This window comes from Antennarius striatus, chromosome 8 (assembly GCF_040054535.1).
Source record: "Antennarius striatus isolate MH-2024 chromosome 8, ASM4005453v1, whole genome shotgun sequence".
NCBI lineage: Eukaryota > Metazoa > Chordata > Actinopteri > Lophiiformes > Antennariidae > Antennarius > Antennarius striatus.
This window is the reverse complement of record NC_090783.1, coordinates 15,792,879-15,807,218: the sequence shown is the minus strand read 5'-3', so window position 1 is coordinate 15,807,218 and position 14,340 is coordinate 15,792,879. Positions and strand designations below refer to the sequence as shown.

The window sequence follows — 14,340 nt, the reverse complement described above, 5'->3', positions numbered from 1 at the left end:
GGGCCACAGTCATACAATTCAACAGAACTCAATCCATGAGGACATGGACCCAGGATGCACGCAAAGTACCCCAACCAATGCATCCAGAGTGCTCAGACACACCACCGCCAGGGGCTTGGTGCAGGAAGGCCACCCCACTGCCATTGTGAGAGTAATATCTTTGAGCCAGAAACATGAGATCCTCTGAACTGCTCTGTTGAGCACTATTGGATTTCTTAGGTAAATGTTCTGACATGTTTTATTGTTATTGCAGTGCAAAAAAGCCTTTTCCAGGTAAGTGGTGATGGCAGTAATGGATTTGTGAATGTAGCGGTCCATTGTTCCCTCTACGCACATCCTCCCTATGCATCTGTCTACCGATCAATCAGTGTCTCCTGTTATCTGTGTTTGATTTTAAGGCCATATTGCTTCTTCCAAGCCTGCAGTATAAAAGAGCTGGTCTGCTCACCAATCACCAGAAGCATCACACTCGTTGCAATTTGTGTAGCATATATTGCATAGTCTTCATACAGGTAATACTTTACTTTTTTGGGGTTTTTTTCCAATGCATGTTTTGCCATTTGTAACTCTTCTTTTGTTCCCGTTCACACAGGCATGTCAGGGAAAGTGGTGGTGTTTGCAATTTTGGTTGCTTTACTGTTATCCAGTGTGGCCTTTCCAGCGTGGGCTACAGAAGCTAGTACGCCACAGCGCCTCCCAGCTAAAAGGGAGAAAATGATGCAGTTGAATGTCAAGAAGGAGTCGACTCCTCGGGCTCACTCTGCACGAGTGGAGAGACGAGTGCACCTCTCAGAAAATGAACGCGAGATTATGACCAAACAAATCATGCAAGCAATTTCAGGTAGGCTGTAAGGCGTTTTGGATTAGTGTTTTGCTCTCTTTGTGTGAGTTTGATGAGTGAAAATTCAGGCAGACACTTGGGTCTATTAAAAGACCACTTATGTGTCCTTCATGTAGAAATTGTTTGTTCACAGAGATGAACCCTGAGTGTATCTCAGGCCGGGACTACCAGGGCTGGTTGGACTTTGGACGCCGAGATGCAGATTGAGAAACAACAGCAACCTGAGACAGACTTGTTGCTATTTGCTCAGATTTTATATATTTAAAAAAAAACAGTTTGCTGTCTTGAAACTTCATAATTAAACTGATGTGCAGAATCTTCACAAGATGTGTTCATTCAATGAATCATGAGATGTCAAGAGAGATGTACCATACAGAAAAGGCAGCTTTATTCACCAGTGGTAAAATTCGTACACACAGATATATAGAGAGCTATGATGCTAATGGAGTCAACAGTAGTGCAAAGAAGAACTCCAAAACAGCTGTTTGGTTGATTTAACTCAGAACACAAAATATTATAATCTGTGTGATTTCTTCCCTTTTTATCCACAGTATCCTATGCCTTTTTGCTACAGTTCATTGTTCACAAAGATTTCAAACAAACATGCTGCTTAAATGATTATGACCATAATTCTCCTACATGTATGTATTAACACTCCCCCTGAAAGCCACGGGAGTGTCCGCCTTCAAAAAACATTTGATTTAATTTACATCTCAGTCATCTCAAACATTCCTGGTGACATAAAATACAGCAGATTAGCACAGGTGTAGATGGTCGTCCATGCATTGCGGTGAATATAAATATTGCTTAGTTGTCTTTCATGCAGCATGGCAAACCTGATTTTTTTTGGGTGCGAGCCAAGGGTTAATTGAACAAAGTCAGACATAGGTTGAACATGAACCGTGAATCTGTAACGGTTTGATTGAATCGATTAAGTGATCAAAAAGAAATTAGCTGCCGTCCAATTTGATAATCTATTATTTTATATTAACAACAAAAAACTGTCCAATTAATTCAGTTTGAATAAATGATTACTGGCAGCCATGAAGACACACTAAATGAAAGCAGGTGATGGAGTTAAGTCAATGCCTCTTGATGAAAGCGGTTCATCCAGTATTATCTGAGCATCACACCGAGAACCTTCTTTTCCTGGAGTAGAAGTAGCCCAGAGGGAATCTTAGTGCATTTGAATGTTCCGTGTTGATAGCATTTGTTTTGTTTGCGGCTCTTTTTTTTTTTTTTGTCCCCAATGCTATCATTGTTATACACACATACAGCACAAGTGAAACTACTTGGAAAAATTAAAATGACAACTGATGGCAAGGAAAATACGTAAAATTACAAATCACAACACAAGGTAGAAAAAGTAGCTCTTCTTCATGTTTTTTTTTTTTTGCAGGTAAAAAAAGAAGAAAAGTGTTTCCGCAAGTTGCAGTCAAACGGACTGTTGATCAGGTGATTATCCTGAGATGAAGTTGTGTCTCTCAAACGCAAACACACACACACACACACACACACACACACACAAGGATGCATGGACGCACCCATACACTAATTTACACAAATTCAAAGAAAAAAATATTACTGTACACTACTGACAACTTAAAAGTGTGACCCTAGCACATTGTGTAGCTTGTATTGTCTAGATTCCAGAGCTATAATGCCCAGAGCTGCACAGCGGGAATCACACACCTGGATGCATAGTCACAACGGTGAATGATAGAGAAGGTAAATCATCCACGGCCGTCGTTGTTCAGAGGATGTTCGGCTGTTTCTCTTCTTCAGCGTGTCCCATCATCCCCCTGGCTGCCACTCTGTGCAACCCCAGACTCTGGAGCTTCTCCACCAAGTTCAGACTGAAAATTCTCCTTCCTCCTTCAACGTCCAATGAGGAGCCTCCATCGGTGATTTTTGCTGATAAGCAAGAAGCTGTACTATGGTTGATGTAGTGTGGGCTGTAGTGGGGGAAAGGAGAGGCTGAGATACCACGATCTTGCAGAAGCTGCACGAGTCCAAGTGGTGAAGAGGCTGAATTTGTGGTAGTGGTGGTGGTGACAGAGGTGGTAGTGGTTGTCTGGCCTCCCAGGCAAAAACGATGCTGGTGAGGCGACGATGAATTCCTTATGAACTCACAGTTCCCACACGATGGCAGGCCGAAAGAGTGAAGGCTGCCAAGAGCAAGAAAATAATGATTAAAGAAAATAACAACAACAACAAAACAGCACATAAAGGACCTGTTTTTGCTCCGACATGCAGGCCGACACAAAGAACTTTTTTAAGACTTGCAGTTAAAGGCTGATTTATTGTAGGGTGCTCAACATTTGATTTGTGACATTGGACAAAATACATTTCTTCCGAAAAAAAGAAGAGGTTTCTTATATTCTGTAGTCTGCTGTGATTGACCTGTGTCACAATGTCCAGATTTTTTCCAAACTCACTGACTTTGGCCTATTGTTTTTATAGGGTCTTTTTTTTATTCCCAAAGTCTAAAAGTGAAAGGAATCAGCTTTTATGCAGCCAGGAGCTGATCAAAAGGATAATAACTTAGTAATAAACACATTTTAGTGTGATACTTGTGTGATTTAAAGTTGTCTGTGCAGTGTGCCTCAAAAAAGATTGTCTAAATTCTGACGAGCAACCCACAACACTCCAGACAAATAGTCAACTCGCTCTTAGAATCTTTGCTACAAGCTGCATTAAATGATGTTAGTGAGGCAGCAGTGATGAAACGAGATCTGATGGTTTGCTGAAAAGTTACGATAAAGTAAGCATTAGTTTAATAAGCCAGGAAGATCTGGGAAGTAAAGATATGTTAGAGCAAAAGCTGTTAAGGGAATGGGAAGGCTCTGAACCAATCAAAGCACAGTGAGTTTCAATTAAGTCACAGCAAACATTCATTCATTCATTCATTCATTCATCTTCTAACCCGCTTAATCCGCAAACGCAGGTTGCAGGGGAGCTGGCGCCTATCCCGGCAGTCTCAGGGCGTGAGACAGTCTCAGGGGGACACTCCGGGCACGACGCCAGTGTACCGCGGAGCCACATAGAAACAAACAATCATTCACACACACACTCGCTCCTACGATAAATTTGGGACCGGCCAATAAACCTGAAGCGCATGCTTTTGGAGGTGGGAGGAAGCCGGAGAACCCGGAGAACCCACGCAGACACGGGGAGAGCATGCGAACTCTGAGCTAAATTGAATGGACTCATAAGGAAATATGAAATTTATTTTAATATGTGCCTCTGACATTAACTAACATCTTACGTTGCCTCAAAGACTCCCTCTAGAGTTGAAGAAAGAGCCTCATCAGACGTCTCCTGCCACTGCTGGTGTAAAGAGGAGGTAAGAAGGTAGAAAATGTACGCAGTTTATGAATGAAAATGATACTAAAAAGGGAATAATGGAGAAAGAATTGTTTTCATGAAACTTTATTGCTCAAATAAAAACAGAGGCACCAGGTTGGGTAAGTTAAATATTTATAGTATTTGTATTCTTACCTGGTGGAGAAGGAAGGGATGAGGAAGGAGGGTTGGTGGACTTGGCAAGTGGTAATGGTATGTGTGGGAGAGGTTTGAGGGAGGTTGGGACTGGATGGAAAGACTGTGGGGTCATGAAGGGAGAAAAAGAATATTAAACTACGCAAGAATGAAACTCCACTGAATGGGAGAATGAGAAAACTCACACTACATAATTGATTGGATGCAGATGACACAACAATGAGGAGGATACATGAAAAGGAATGCATTGTTCAGGAGCAATAAAGCTAGTTGAAAGGAGCAGTGCAGTGTTTACGGGGCTTCCTACCCATGCCATGTGCAGCACCTGAAAGGTGTGACAGGTCTGGTTCATCCTCTTCCAAATCGTTCAGACTGTAGATGTGCTGTATGTCCACCTCCAGCTCCCTGAAGTCTTTAGTCAGGACGCCCGGACGTGGATGCAACACGCCGCCCAGGTTTGGTTTGGCCAACTGCTGCCACTGATGAAGCGTCACTGAGCCTGATGAGAACCACGAGGAGCCGCGGATAAGGATTGTTGTGACACAACACACGGTGATATGTATTAAGTTATAGATTTTAACAAATGGGAAGGTTTTACATCTTAACTTGAAATGTAAAAACAACATATGTTTATTACATATCTTGAAAGGGGGCATAAAATTTAAAAAGCGCGTAATAAGCAGGAGGCTTTTCATTGAAGAAAAATAGAAAGAAATTATTTGTGTTGTTCCTTTTAAAGAGATTATTATTTATAGATAACTGAGGCCAAGTGCAATATTCAAAATTAAAATAAATAAAGTACCAAGAATGCAAAGCATATCACTGTCTCTGTTAAATGGGAGAAAAATATTAACAGAAATCCTTATCTGAAATGAATCCCCACTCCCCTGAATGAAAATTGCATCACCTTGTAACCACAGAAACAGGAAAATTACAGAAGAAAAATAGCAATGTTAAAATATCTAAATTGAGGTCTGTAAAGTTTCATTAAAAATATTAATTTAATTCAATAACATATTTTTTACATACTCCTATGAAACATCCTCACTCCCCGTACGCTGGAATGAGCCCCGAGAAAATGATGAGATTCTTTAGTGAGCTAAAGTTTTTACCTTCCAGAGGTTTGACGATCTGCAGGCGGTCTGGGAGGTAAGACCTGGAGCCTCCTGAGGAGCCACAGGAGTGCCTGGAGCTGCCGTTGGAGTAGTTGGTGCTAGTTGACGCTGCTGGGCTGGAGGCTAAGCTGTAATTTGGAGTCAGAAAGCCACTGGAGCCTTCACCTTCTTCGGTCTTCACAGCCAAGGCATGGAGTTTACGCTCACGCTCCACATCGAAGAAAGGTCGCTCAGAGGAGTGGTTCTGCTGGCGCGCTGACAAGCTGCGCAGGGCCGCTTCAAGGTCCTGGCCTCCTGGTGTCCCTGGCTGGCCCAGACGTTTTGGTCCACTGTGGTGAATAAAAATGAGTTCAAGTGGTGTTGTAACCAAAAGAAAGTCAACCTGACACCGCATCTTGAAGTTTTTCCAAAATAATACACCGGGATGTAATGATGCCGAATTAAAAATCAATACAAATGTGCGATGATTCAAATTCAGTGAAGATGAAGAATGAATCGCTATACCCACTTTAAACAGCAGAGGGTGCCACCTAATTTTATTTATTTGTCTTGTTCATTTTATTATGATATGTGGTTTGGGTTGAAAAAATTAAATCTGTTTTATTGAGTTCAGTCAGCAAACTCCTTTGCTTAAAAAACACATTGTAAGAGAATTGTATGGGAACTTGTATTCATCATTGACTGTATCGTTCTATCCCTTAATAAAAAATACTCAAAATCCAATCTGGAACTTTCTATAAATTCTAACACACTCAGACAAACCTGGTGTCTCCCTTTTGTGTATTATTGGAGCTGGGCTTGTCCTCCAGAGTCATGCTGGCAGTATCTGAACCATAGTAGCTTGTTCTGGGGGTGCTGGTACAACTGGACCGAGTGGATGACGGGCTGGAGCCTGGAAGGCCCGGAGAGTGACACTGGGAACGCATCCTTACAGCCTTGTTCACCACCTTGACAGTTTCAAACACTCGCAACTGGTGGTTCCTGCATGGAGAAAGAATACTTAAGTGAACCATTAAAGAATAACACAATCATTATTCAACCAGAACTGTAGAGCTGTGATTGTAGACAAATGTTCTGACATTCAGATTGGTTTGACACACTCAAACTTTTATAGGCTATAATGATGTACAATTTAACGTATTGTATCCTTTTAGCATAGAAAAAAATCTTGAATGATTTGTGTTATGTAATAATTCCTGATTGTATTGTCAAAAATGGATGGTCTTGCGACCACAAAATCAGAAACTCACTTGTACTCCGTGGGGGCTGGGGTGTCCAGGCCTTTGCGGAACGTGCCCTCTATTTCAGCTGCTAGGGAGTCCATGGGAAGAACGGAGTTCAGTGTCGTGTACCGCTGCACCGTGCTGTTGGGTAGGCTCTTATTACGCAAGTTCTTGATGTCCTCTCGGGCCTCGCGGAGCATGTCCTCACACTGGGAGTACTTGTCCTGCAGGTCCTTGAGCTGCAGACAGGGGGAGACATATCGGTCAAACGGCAGCATGGGAAAAATACACGGAGCCATTCACAAAGTCAAAGCAGGATATCAACCAGCACACTGGCTCAAGTCTTTGGGAGCAAATGAGATTATAGTCTGTTAAAGGTCCACAACGACATTCATTGAATGAAGGGCAGCTTATCAGAAGTTGACATATGATGCACGTGAGCTTTTTTAAACAGAAGCTTGTGTACAAGCTTCTGTTTGTGTGTGTATGTGTGTGTGTGCACACAGGTATCACTTGGACAGGAAAATGCTGAATAGGTGTAAAGGTGTAAATACAGTTGTTCATCTTGCCTCTGACTTAAGGTGGAGCTGGCTCTCGCGAGAGGCACTCAGGTACTGATTCAGCTCCTCGTTCTCATGCGTGAGCTACAAGAACAGAGAAAAGAAATTCAGGACAGCATTACTAAAGATGCAACCGTGCAAATGTTTGACAATAAGTAATCCAACTGATTTTCAAAATAACCTGTCTGTAGCTGTTTTATTTAAGCATCTTGTTTCTCTCACCCCTTTGCAACGGGCTTGCAGGTCAACAATTTGAGCGAGCAGCGAGCTGATCTCCTCCTGCTGTCGGAGGGAGTCCTCCACCTTCCTCGCCAGCTCCTCCGACAGGTCGACCACCTGCTTATTGACAGAGGCTGAAAAATTGGAGCCCTATAAATGAAATATAACTTAACTGTGTGTGTTGTTTTCAAAGAGGGAAATGTAACTGTGACTTACAGAGTTCTTCCACACAGACCATCATCAGCTCCTGTTCTTGCTCTTCGTAATTGGTTGTCTCTGTTGTGAGTTCACTGGCCTGCAGAGATGGAAGCTGCCATCAACACTACAGTAATTTAAATATTCAATATTACATATTTTCATAGTATATTTGTATATCGTATTAAAAAATGTCACTAAAAAAGTTAAAAAAGAACCAAATACATGTTACGGTATGGTTGACAATATGAAATTGAATATGTATTCATAATATAAGAAAAGCTAGATTTTTTCCATTCGTGACAAGTAGCATAAATTTTAAAACGTCTTATTTCATACGGAAAGTTTCATGCAGAAAGTTTCTTTCCTTTCTTTCCATACTGTGAGAACTCTCCTGTTTACATACCTCCAATCGCAGTTTGCGATTCTCATCCTCCAAACCCTTCAGTTTCTGCTGCAGGAAGTCATAGTGGACCAAGCTGCTCAGAGAACTGCACGATTCATTTCTTTTAATTCTATAACAACGAGAGAAAAAAAAACTCACTTAGAAAGTCTAAGACAGCAGAAAGCAACCGAGCGGAACTAAACAACTGAATCTCCTTTTAAAGCCGAACGAACTTCATAGAAAAGAAATGAAAAGACAACAATAGAAAAAGACCATCATTAACTACTGACGGGAAAGAGCTTAGTCCAAAGCTTAGCCAACACTGAGAGGATAAACAGAGATGTTCCTTCCTGCCCTGAGGGTCATAAACATGTTTCTATCAATGAATAACAGCAGGAGGCTGTTTTTAAAAGATTTTGTGAAAAATTTTGTGTTAAGCTCCAGCACATACAATGGATTTCTGTTTATTCAGTTTTACATATATGAAAGTTATGATACAGATTATTAAAGAGGAAATGAGGTGTATTCCTTGTCTAACTGTGGATGTCAAGCCATCGATATCACCTGCATGCTGTGTGAACGTACTGTCTGTGCGATTCAGCGTTCTCGATCTCCTCGGTGCTTGCGTAGAACTGAAGGAGGTCGTCTCGCATTGAGAGCTCGTGACGAAGTTGAGCAATCTAGACACACGCAGGAAGCTGTAATCAGCATATATAACCTTGCACATATGATGCATTTCAGTCTGTGTCACAAGGTTGTTTTTTGTTTTTTTATACCTCTTCCTTTGCAATTTCAAGCTGTTCATCCAACATTTCATTGCGTGCTGTCAGTTCTTGGTTCTGCTTCAGGAGAGACTGACCAATCCGTGCTGCTAACTCCAGATCCCGTTCTTTCTGCAAAGCAATACACAAATATAGCATGAATTTTACCAAGCAAAGCATGACAATATGAAAAATGTGTGTTTGTATTTTAAAATCATAGCATTTGCATTTTTTTTCTGAACAACAACAATCAATTGCATGTGGTATTGACAAACAAGAGAAGAGTGACAGACAGCGACAATCAGTGAAATACTTAAGTTTAATCCCCTTTAAATAATCCTTTTATCTGATGTATGGCTCTCTCTTACCTCCTCCAGGAGGTGGGTGACTGCCTTGATGTCATGATACGTCTTGGTGACCTGGCCCACTCTGTCTGAGCACAGCACTGAGGGAGGGGGAGACAGGGATTTAATGAATGGAGACAGAGATATCCATGGCGCACAGATGATACAAAACTGCTACTTGTGACGGTGAGAAAATTATGGGGTTGTGAGCAGGAACTCTGTTTTTGCTTTCAACTTGTCTTCCTCTTACTTCTATTTTTCAGTGAACTACTGAACAAATTTTACTACAATAGAAAGGATAACAGACCTTTTTGTACATTTGCACATCTTTTTTTATTAGCAGTCGCCGATTTATCTTTGTATTCACAGATATGCTGTTGTTTAATACTTAAAAATGTATTATTACTCATATGTCACACATGCTAATATGTAAAAAAAAAGAAAGAAGCGAGAGGAAATAAAAGCTACCATGGTGAACATGCCCTTCTCACATCATTGCTTATTTAATTGATTGTCAACAATACCAACAACAAACACTATTTGAATGCACGCTGGCCTCAGGGAGACTGTGCTTTAAGTTTCCACAGCTACAACTAAGAGGTACTGATCCTCTTAGCCTGATCCAGATAAGACGCCAATAAAGCCCTCGTTCTCCTGACCACCACCAATACGGCTCAACAGGAGAGACTGACAGACTCTGAGCTGACGAGGTGATCGCCCCAGCAGGATACGTACAGCACGGATGGGATAACGGCGACTGGCTATTGACCCGCAATTTTGTTTACATGCTGGAGTCTTCTTTGCCAGCCCACTTCAGATTCAATAAGGTTCAAGAGGTGTGAACGGTCAATAAGTCAGTTGTTCCCAGATGTGATGCGGCCTTTAAACGAAGCTGTCAGTGACTGTAAATAATTGTAAAACACTGAAAAGTTCAAACTTTTTGAAACATTTTCATGAAGTACAAATCAAGAAATTCATGAGTGTGCCAACTTTGGAAGTAATTTCTTTGTTTAGCTTTTAAAGCGTAATTTTTAAAGTTGCATATTTTAACATCTAATTTTTCACTCTTTAAGGGTGCTAAGAAATGACTTGTTTTTGTACGCTTTGTACTTTGGAAGAAAGCCCAGATGGAAAACAAACAAATGAGAGGTTGTTGTATTTCAGAGTGACTAAATAGAGGTCCTTATGGTTGGTGTGGATTGAGTAGCTGTATCAGTGTTTAATCAGCCTAATGGAAAGAACCTAACCTTGGGCTGATGTAGTGCATTGTGAAGTGTACTGCCACTGCCCATGAATTATACAACATAAAACCCTGTCTGGTGAACTGCCAGGTGGTTCATAAGGTAGTGTCCATGTTTCCACCTTGACTGATGTTTTATATGTTTGTGATTGTGAAAAAAACATTTCCACAGTAATCACAAATGGACTTGATGGATCCAGGTCTATCCTAAGAGGAAATCTAAAAATCTGAATCTTGTACATTTAAATTAAAAAACAAATAATGTTGAACACTCATCCTATAATATAATTAATATAATATAATCTCCCCTCCTATATATTTGAATAAGCTCACTTGAAGTTTCACGCTGTCATGCTGTCACCAACTCCACCCACTAACTGTCAATCAAACGCCCAACCAATCACAGCGCCCATCTGCCAGAGGGAATCACGTGTACATTATGACGTAAGGCATCTGCTATGTTAAGGGAAAGAAATAACTATACATGGACTTCCTAGATAACATAATTTTAGAGTGTCGTAACTGTTATGTTTTTGAGCAGAGAGTCCAAACAGCAGGAAAAACACAGAAAACAGCAACGATTTCTGAGTGAAACTCCAGCTGAAAGACAGAAAAGGATTGCATCACAAAAAGAGAAGTACTACTTAACCAGAGCCAATGAATGCCAAGCACAAAAGGAAAATCGCCAAGAAATAGAAAGGTGGGGTATACAAAATGCTATACATTCAGTGGGTTAAAGCCTATCGACCAAAGGTGTCTGTCATTAGTTACCAAATAAATAAATAAATGAATTAATGCCATTCCCAGTCATTCAGGGTGTCATGGCTGTTACTATGCTTTCTATGTTTTTTGTAGAGAACGCAAACAGCAGGCAAGAGACAGAAAATGGCAACGTTTATGGTTTATGCAAACACACGTTACACATAAAGGCTTTGCTTCTTTATTTGAATACAGTATAAAATAAGAATTTTACTATTGTCATTTACTATCTTGCTCCATAGAACAAGGTAGCTATTCTTTTCATATGTTTGGTATGAAGTCTGATATTATTGTTTTATCGTGGAATTTCCACGAGTTCCCGCTAGTAGAATATAATAGTATTGTACATAATATACAGTATATAAAATAAACAATACCTTATTTTATTACATAATAATGATGATCATGTAAAACTATGTTCATATACTAATGTATGTATTTGTGTTATCATCTAATACATGCATAAATTTAGCAAGAAAACAGTTAAATCTCATTGTAATAAATGTGAAATGCAATACAAACTGCAATACAAATTCTGAAGATTAATTCATTTACTGCAGTCATCCAGAAGTTTAATATAGTCTCACTGAAGAGGGTCTAACAGAAGAACTGGGGATATTCATTATCAACAGGAATCACATTCCTCAGGACTGAGCCCTATTTTTGAATGAATGACTCCTTGACTGAGAACCTACACCGTACATCCATTAAGTCTCACTGGCTGAAATACTTGATCCATGTCCTCTTGACCTGACTGCTAGAGCAACAGACCAGGGACGACATGTCTTTAAGCCAGCTGGAGGTTTTAGAGTTTGGCGTGAGCTAAATCCAGGCGGCTAAACCCTGAATTTTTAGCGATGGATGAACACAGGCATAATTATGTCATGTTATGTCTTAGGATCAGGCAGACACGAGCTCTAATAATAAGATTCACATCAAACCCGCATTGATCTCTATTGTTCTCAAGATGCAGGTATGGTGAGGCAACCCTATTCTGTTGTCTGTCCAGACATTTTTTTTAGAGTCGAGTGAATAATCTTTACCATACATATTTTACAAAAATGACATATTCAAGAATAAGAAAAGGAAAGAAATCCAACAAAAAAGAACATAAATTCACAGGAAAAAAAACACCATCTTTCTTTATTCTAATACATAAAAAAAAGCCAGAAACTGATCCAAAATTCTGGTTTTCCAGTGAAATGTTGCAGTATTGGTATGCATGCCAGCTATGATCCCATTCAGACAAAGAAGAGCCTTTATAAGCGAAGAAATGAGAATGTCCCTCCTGGTGCTAAAACCACAGTAAAGACCAGTTTTTACTCTTAGATGTACTGCAATGTCAGTCAAAAAACATCTAAATGATCAATTGTGACAGTGCAAATTGATCTACACTAACCTCAAGTAAAAAACCTTACACAAAAATATTTTGTCATGCAAATCCACTGAATTACATTAAATATCGCCAATTATATTTAATGCTAAGTCACATGAACTGGACTGGAAATAGGGCAGTAGCGCAATTAATGCAGCTGCAGTTCACAAACTGCCGACCACAGCCGGGACACAAAGCAGCAATTTGGTAAGAAGAACTTTAAGGTAATTTTTGCAATTCCACATACCTTGCTTCAAAAACAGAATCAAAATTATTTTCTTCGAGTCAAATCACATCAGAAGAACTTGAAATTCAAAAACAGAGGAATCTCTGGAAAAACAATCCAATGTTATAAAACAATACTACCTAATGCTGTCTCTGACCTCCATGTCACTACAGTACAAAACAAAATTAGATTTCATAAGGCTGCCAATTGCGACTACTAATGTGCACAGCACTCAAGTGTGCTGCTGCAGTGTGAGGAGACACACACAGGCTGAGTGACCTTCACCAGACCATGAGGAACATTCCAGTCGGCTATATTGTGGATACTATTCATGTTCATTAAAGAAGCCTTATTCCAACAGATGTAAAAATGAGTTTCTACATGGCTTGAAAGGTGATTTTTCTTTTTGTTTTGCACCTTCAGAGACGTCGCTGAACCCTGCAGTGCATGAAGAGCACTATACATAATTAAAGCCCTTAGAAAGCCAAGATCTTGCTAATGCAATGTGCAACAAAACGCACAGACATCAACACTTGTCTTGCAGAGCAGAATAATCAATCAGGACACTATGTGCATAATATCTCATCTTTCTTGACTCCCCCTTTGAGCCCTCATAATACACTGCTGCATCTTACCTTGTGTCACCTCTCGGCAAAGATTGCCCTTATTATTATTGTTGTTACTGTTATTGCTGTTGTGGCATTCCTTCTCCTTAACCAGCATTCCATGCACAAGGCTTTTCTCATCCTCCTCTTCTTCAGATGCAGAGGAGCTCCACACCTCCATATTGACCAAAGAAAAGATGCTCTCTGTCTCTCCTGCGTCCATCAGGTAATTCCCTCGTCCCTCTGATGCTACTGTGTGTTCAATGTGCTGTGACACACTGGTTGTGTTCCTGGCATCATTCTGCTGGTCTCTGTGATGTGGAAAAAGCATCCGCTAGCCTACACAAGTAGGTGTGTGTGCACCTGTGCTTCCCTGTGCAAATGAATCTGAGCTGTTCGGTGTTAATATATAATCCCACAGACTGTAATGCCATCTGTCGTCATGCCTGCCTTCATTCACCTGGCCACGTTGTACTACTGGGGAGGAAAAGAAGGGAGGAAGAGGAGGAGGGGTGATGGGGGAAGAAAATCTAAACCTTGGGTAAAAAAATGGCTGATGGTAAATACATTAACATTGTCCAAACAAAAAGATATTAATGATGTGATAACTGAAGTCTAATTCAGGATGGGAAAGCTGAGGCAGTGTGGAAAGGATGCTGCATTAAAAACACCAACCCCCCCCCCAGAACTGATGGACATGGTATGGTCCATCCATACCCATGGCTGTTCTTGTTCTGCACACATACGTAATAACAGAGAAGGGACAGAGTAATCCTGATGCAGATAGTCACACACACTTTAAGAGGGTCTGGTGGGCCATAGAGTGAATATGGTTATCATTTTATTTGCTTTGTCTGGAGTTACTGAGGGTACTTGAGCATGAGGTATAGGAAGAAATACATAATGTGTACATATTTAATCCAATGCATTAAAAACAATCAATTAAATAATTATTACTTAAAGATGATGTTAATGTAAGAGTACGTTTAAA

The 14,340-nt window shown here is 40.4% G+C and overlaps 2 protein-coding genes across 9 annotated transcripts; one reads left to right on the top strand and one right to left on the bottom strand.

Annotated features, from left to right (window-relative positions):
* Positions 1–594: 594 nt before the first annotated feature.
* LOC137600436 (cholecystokinin) lies at positions 595–1,048 on the top strand. The gene is made up of 2 exons (XM_068322067.1): positions 595–841; positions 975–1,048. Exons 1-2 carry the CDS (start codon positions 595–597, stop codon positions 1,046–1,048), a joined length of 321 nt encoding a protein of 106 aa, XP_068178168.1.
* Positions 1,049–1,186: 138 nt separating this feature from the next.
* Positions 1,187–13,734, bottom strand: hap1 (huntingtin associated protein 1). 8 transcript variants are annotated; one of them, XM_068322061.1, is made up of 15 exons: positions 13,380–13,734; positions 9,169–9,245; positions 8,816–8,932; positions 8,625–8,719; positions 8,061–8,169; positions 7,676–7,754; positions 7,463–7,593; positions 7,250–7,324; positions 6,708–6,919; positions 6,220–6,438; positions 5,455–5,786; positions 4,650–4,841; positions 4,343–4,445; positions 4,110–4,171; positions 2,869–3,009 (listed from the first exon to the last, which is right to left on the bottom strand). In XM_068322061.1, exons 1-14 carry the CDS (start codon positions 13,678–13,680, stop codon positions 4,129–4,131), a joined length of 2,085 nt encoding a protein of 694 aa, XP_068178162.1. In that variant the 5' UTR covers positions 13,681–13,734; the 3' UTR covers positions 2,869–3,009; positions 4,110–4,128. The 8 variants fall into 8 exon arrangements, with proteins under 8 accessions (XP_068178161.1, XP_068178160.1, XP_068178167.1 ...); XM_068322063.1 differs by having other exon boundaries at positions 4,110–4,168; XM_068322065.1 differs by having other exon boundaries at positions 4,668–4,841.
* Positions 13,735–14,340: the final 606 nt, after the last annotated feature.

Excerpts from the sequence above, each read along its gene's own strand:
- LOC137600436 (XM_068322067.1), top strand. The coding sequence starts at position 595 with ATGTCAGGGAAAGTGGTGGTGTTTGCAATTTTGGTTGCTTTACTGTTA. Across the intron at positions 842-974 it reads AATCATGCAAGCAATTTCAG|AGATGAACCCTGAGTGTATC; the intron begins GTAGGCTGTAAG and ends GTTTGTTCACAG.
- hap1 (XM_068322059.1), bottom strand. The coding sequence starts at position 13,680 with ATGCTTTTTCCACATCACAGAGACCAGCAGAATGATGCCAGGAACACA. Across the intron at positions 8,170-8,624 it reads AACGCTGAATCGCACAGACA|AATTAAAAGAAATGAATCGT; the intron begins GTACGTTCACAC and ends TCGTTGTTATAG. Across the intron at positions 3,010-4,342 it reads ATCCCTTCCTTCTCCACCAG|CCTTCACTCTTTCGGCCTGC; the intron begins GTAAGAATACAA and ends TGCTCTTGGCAG.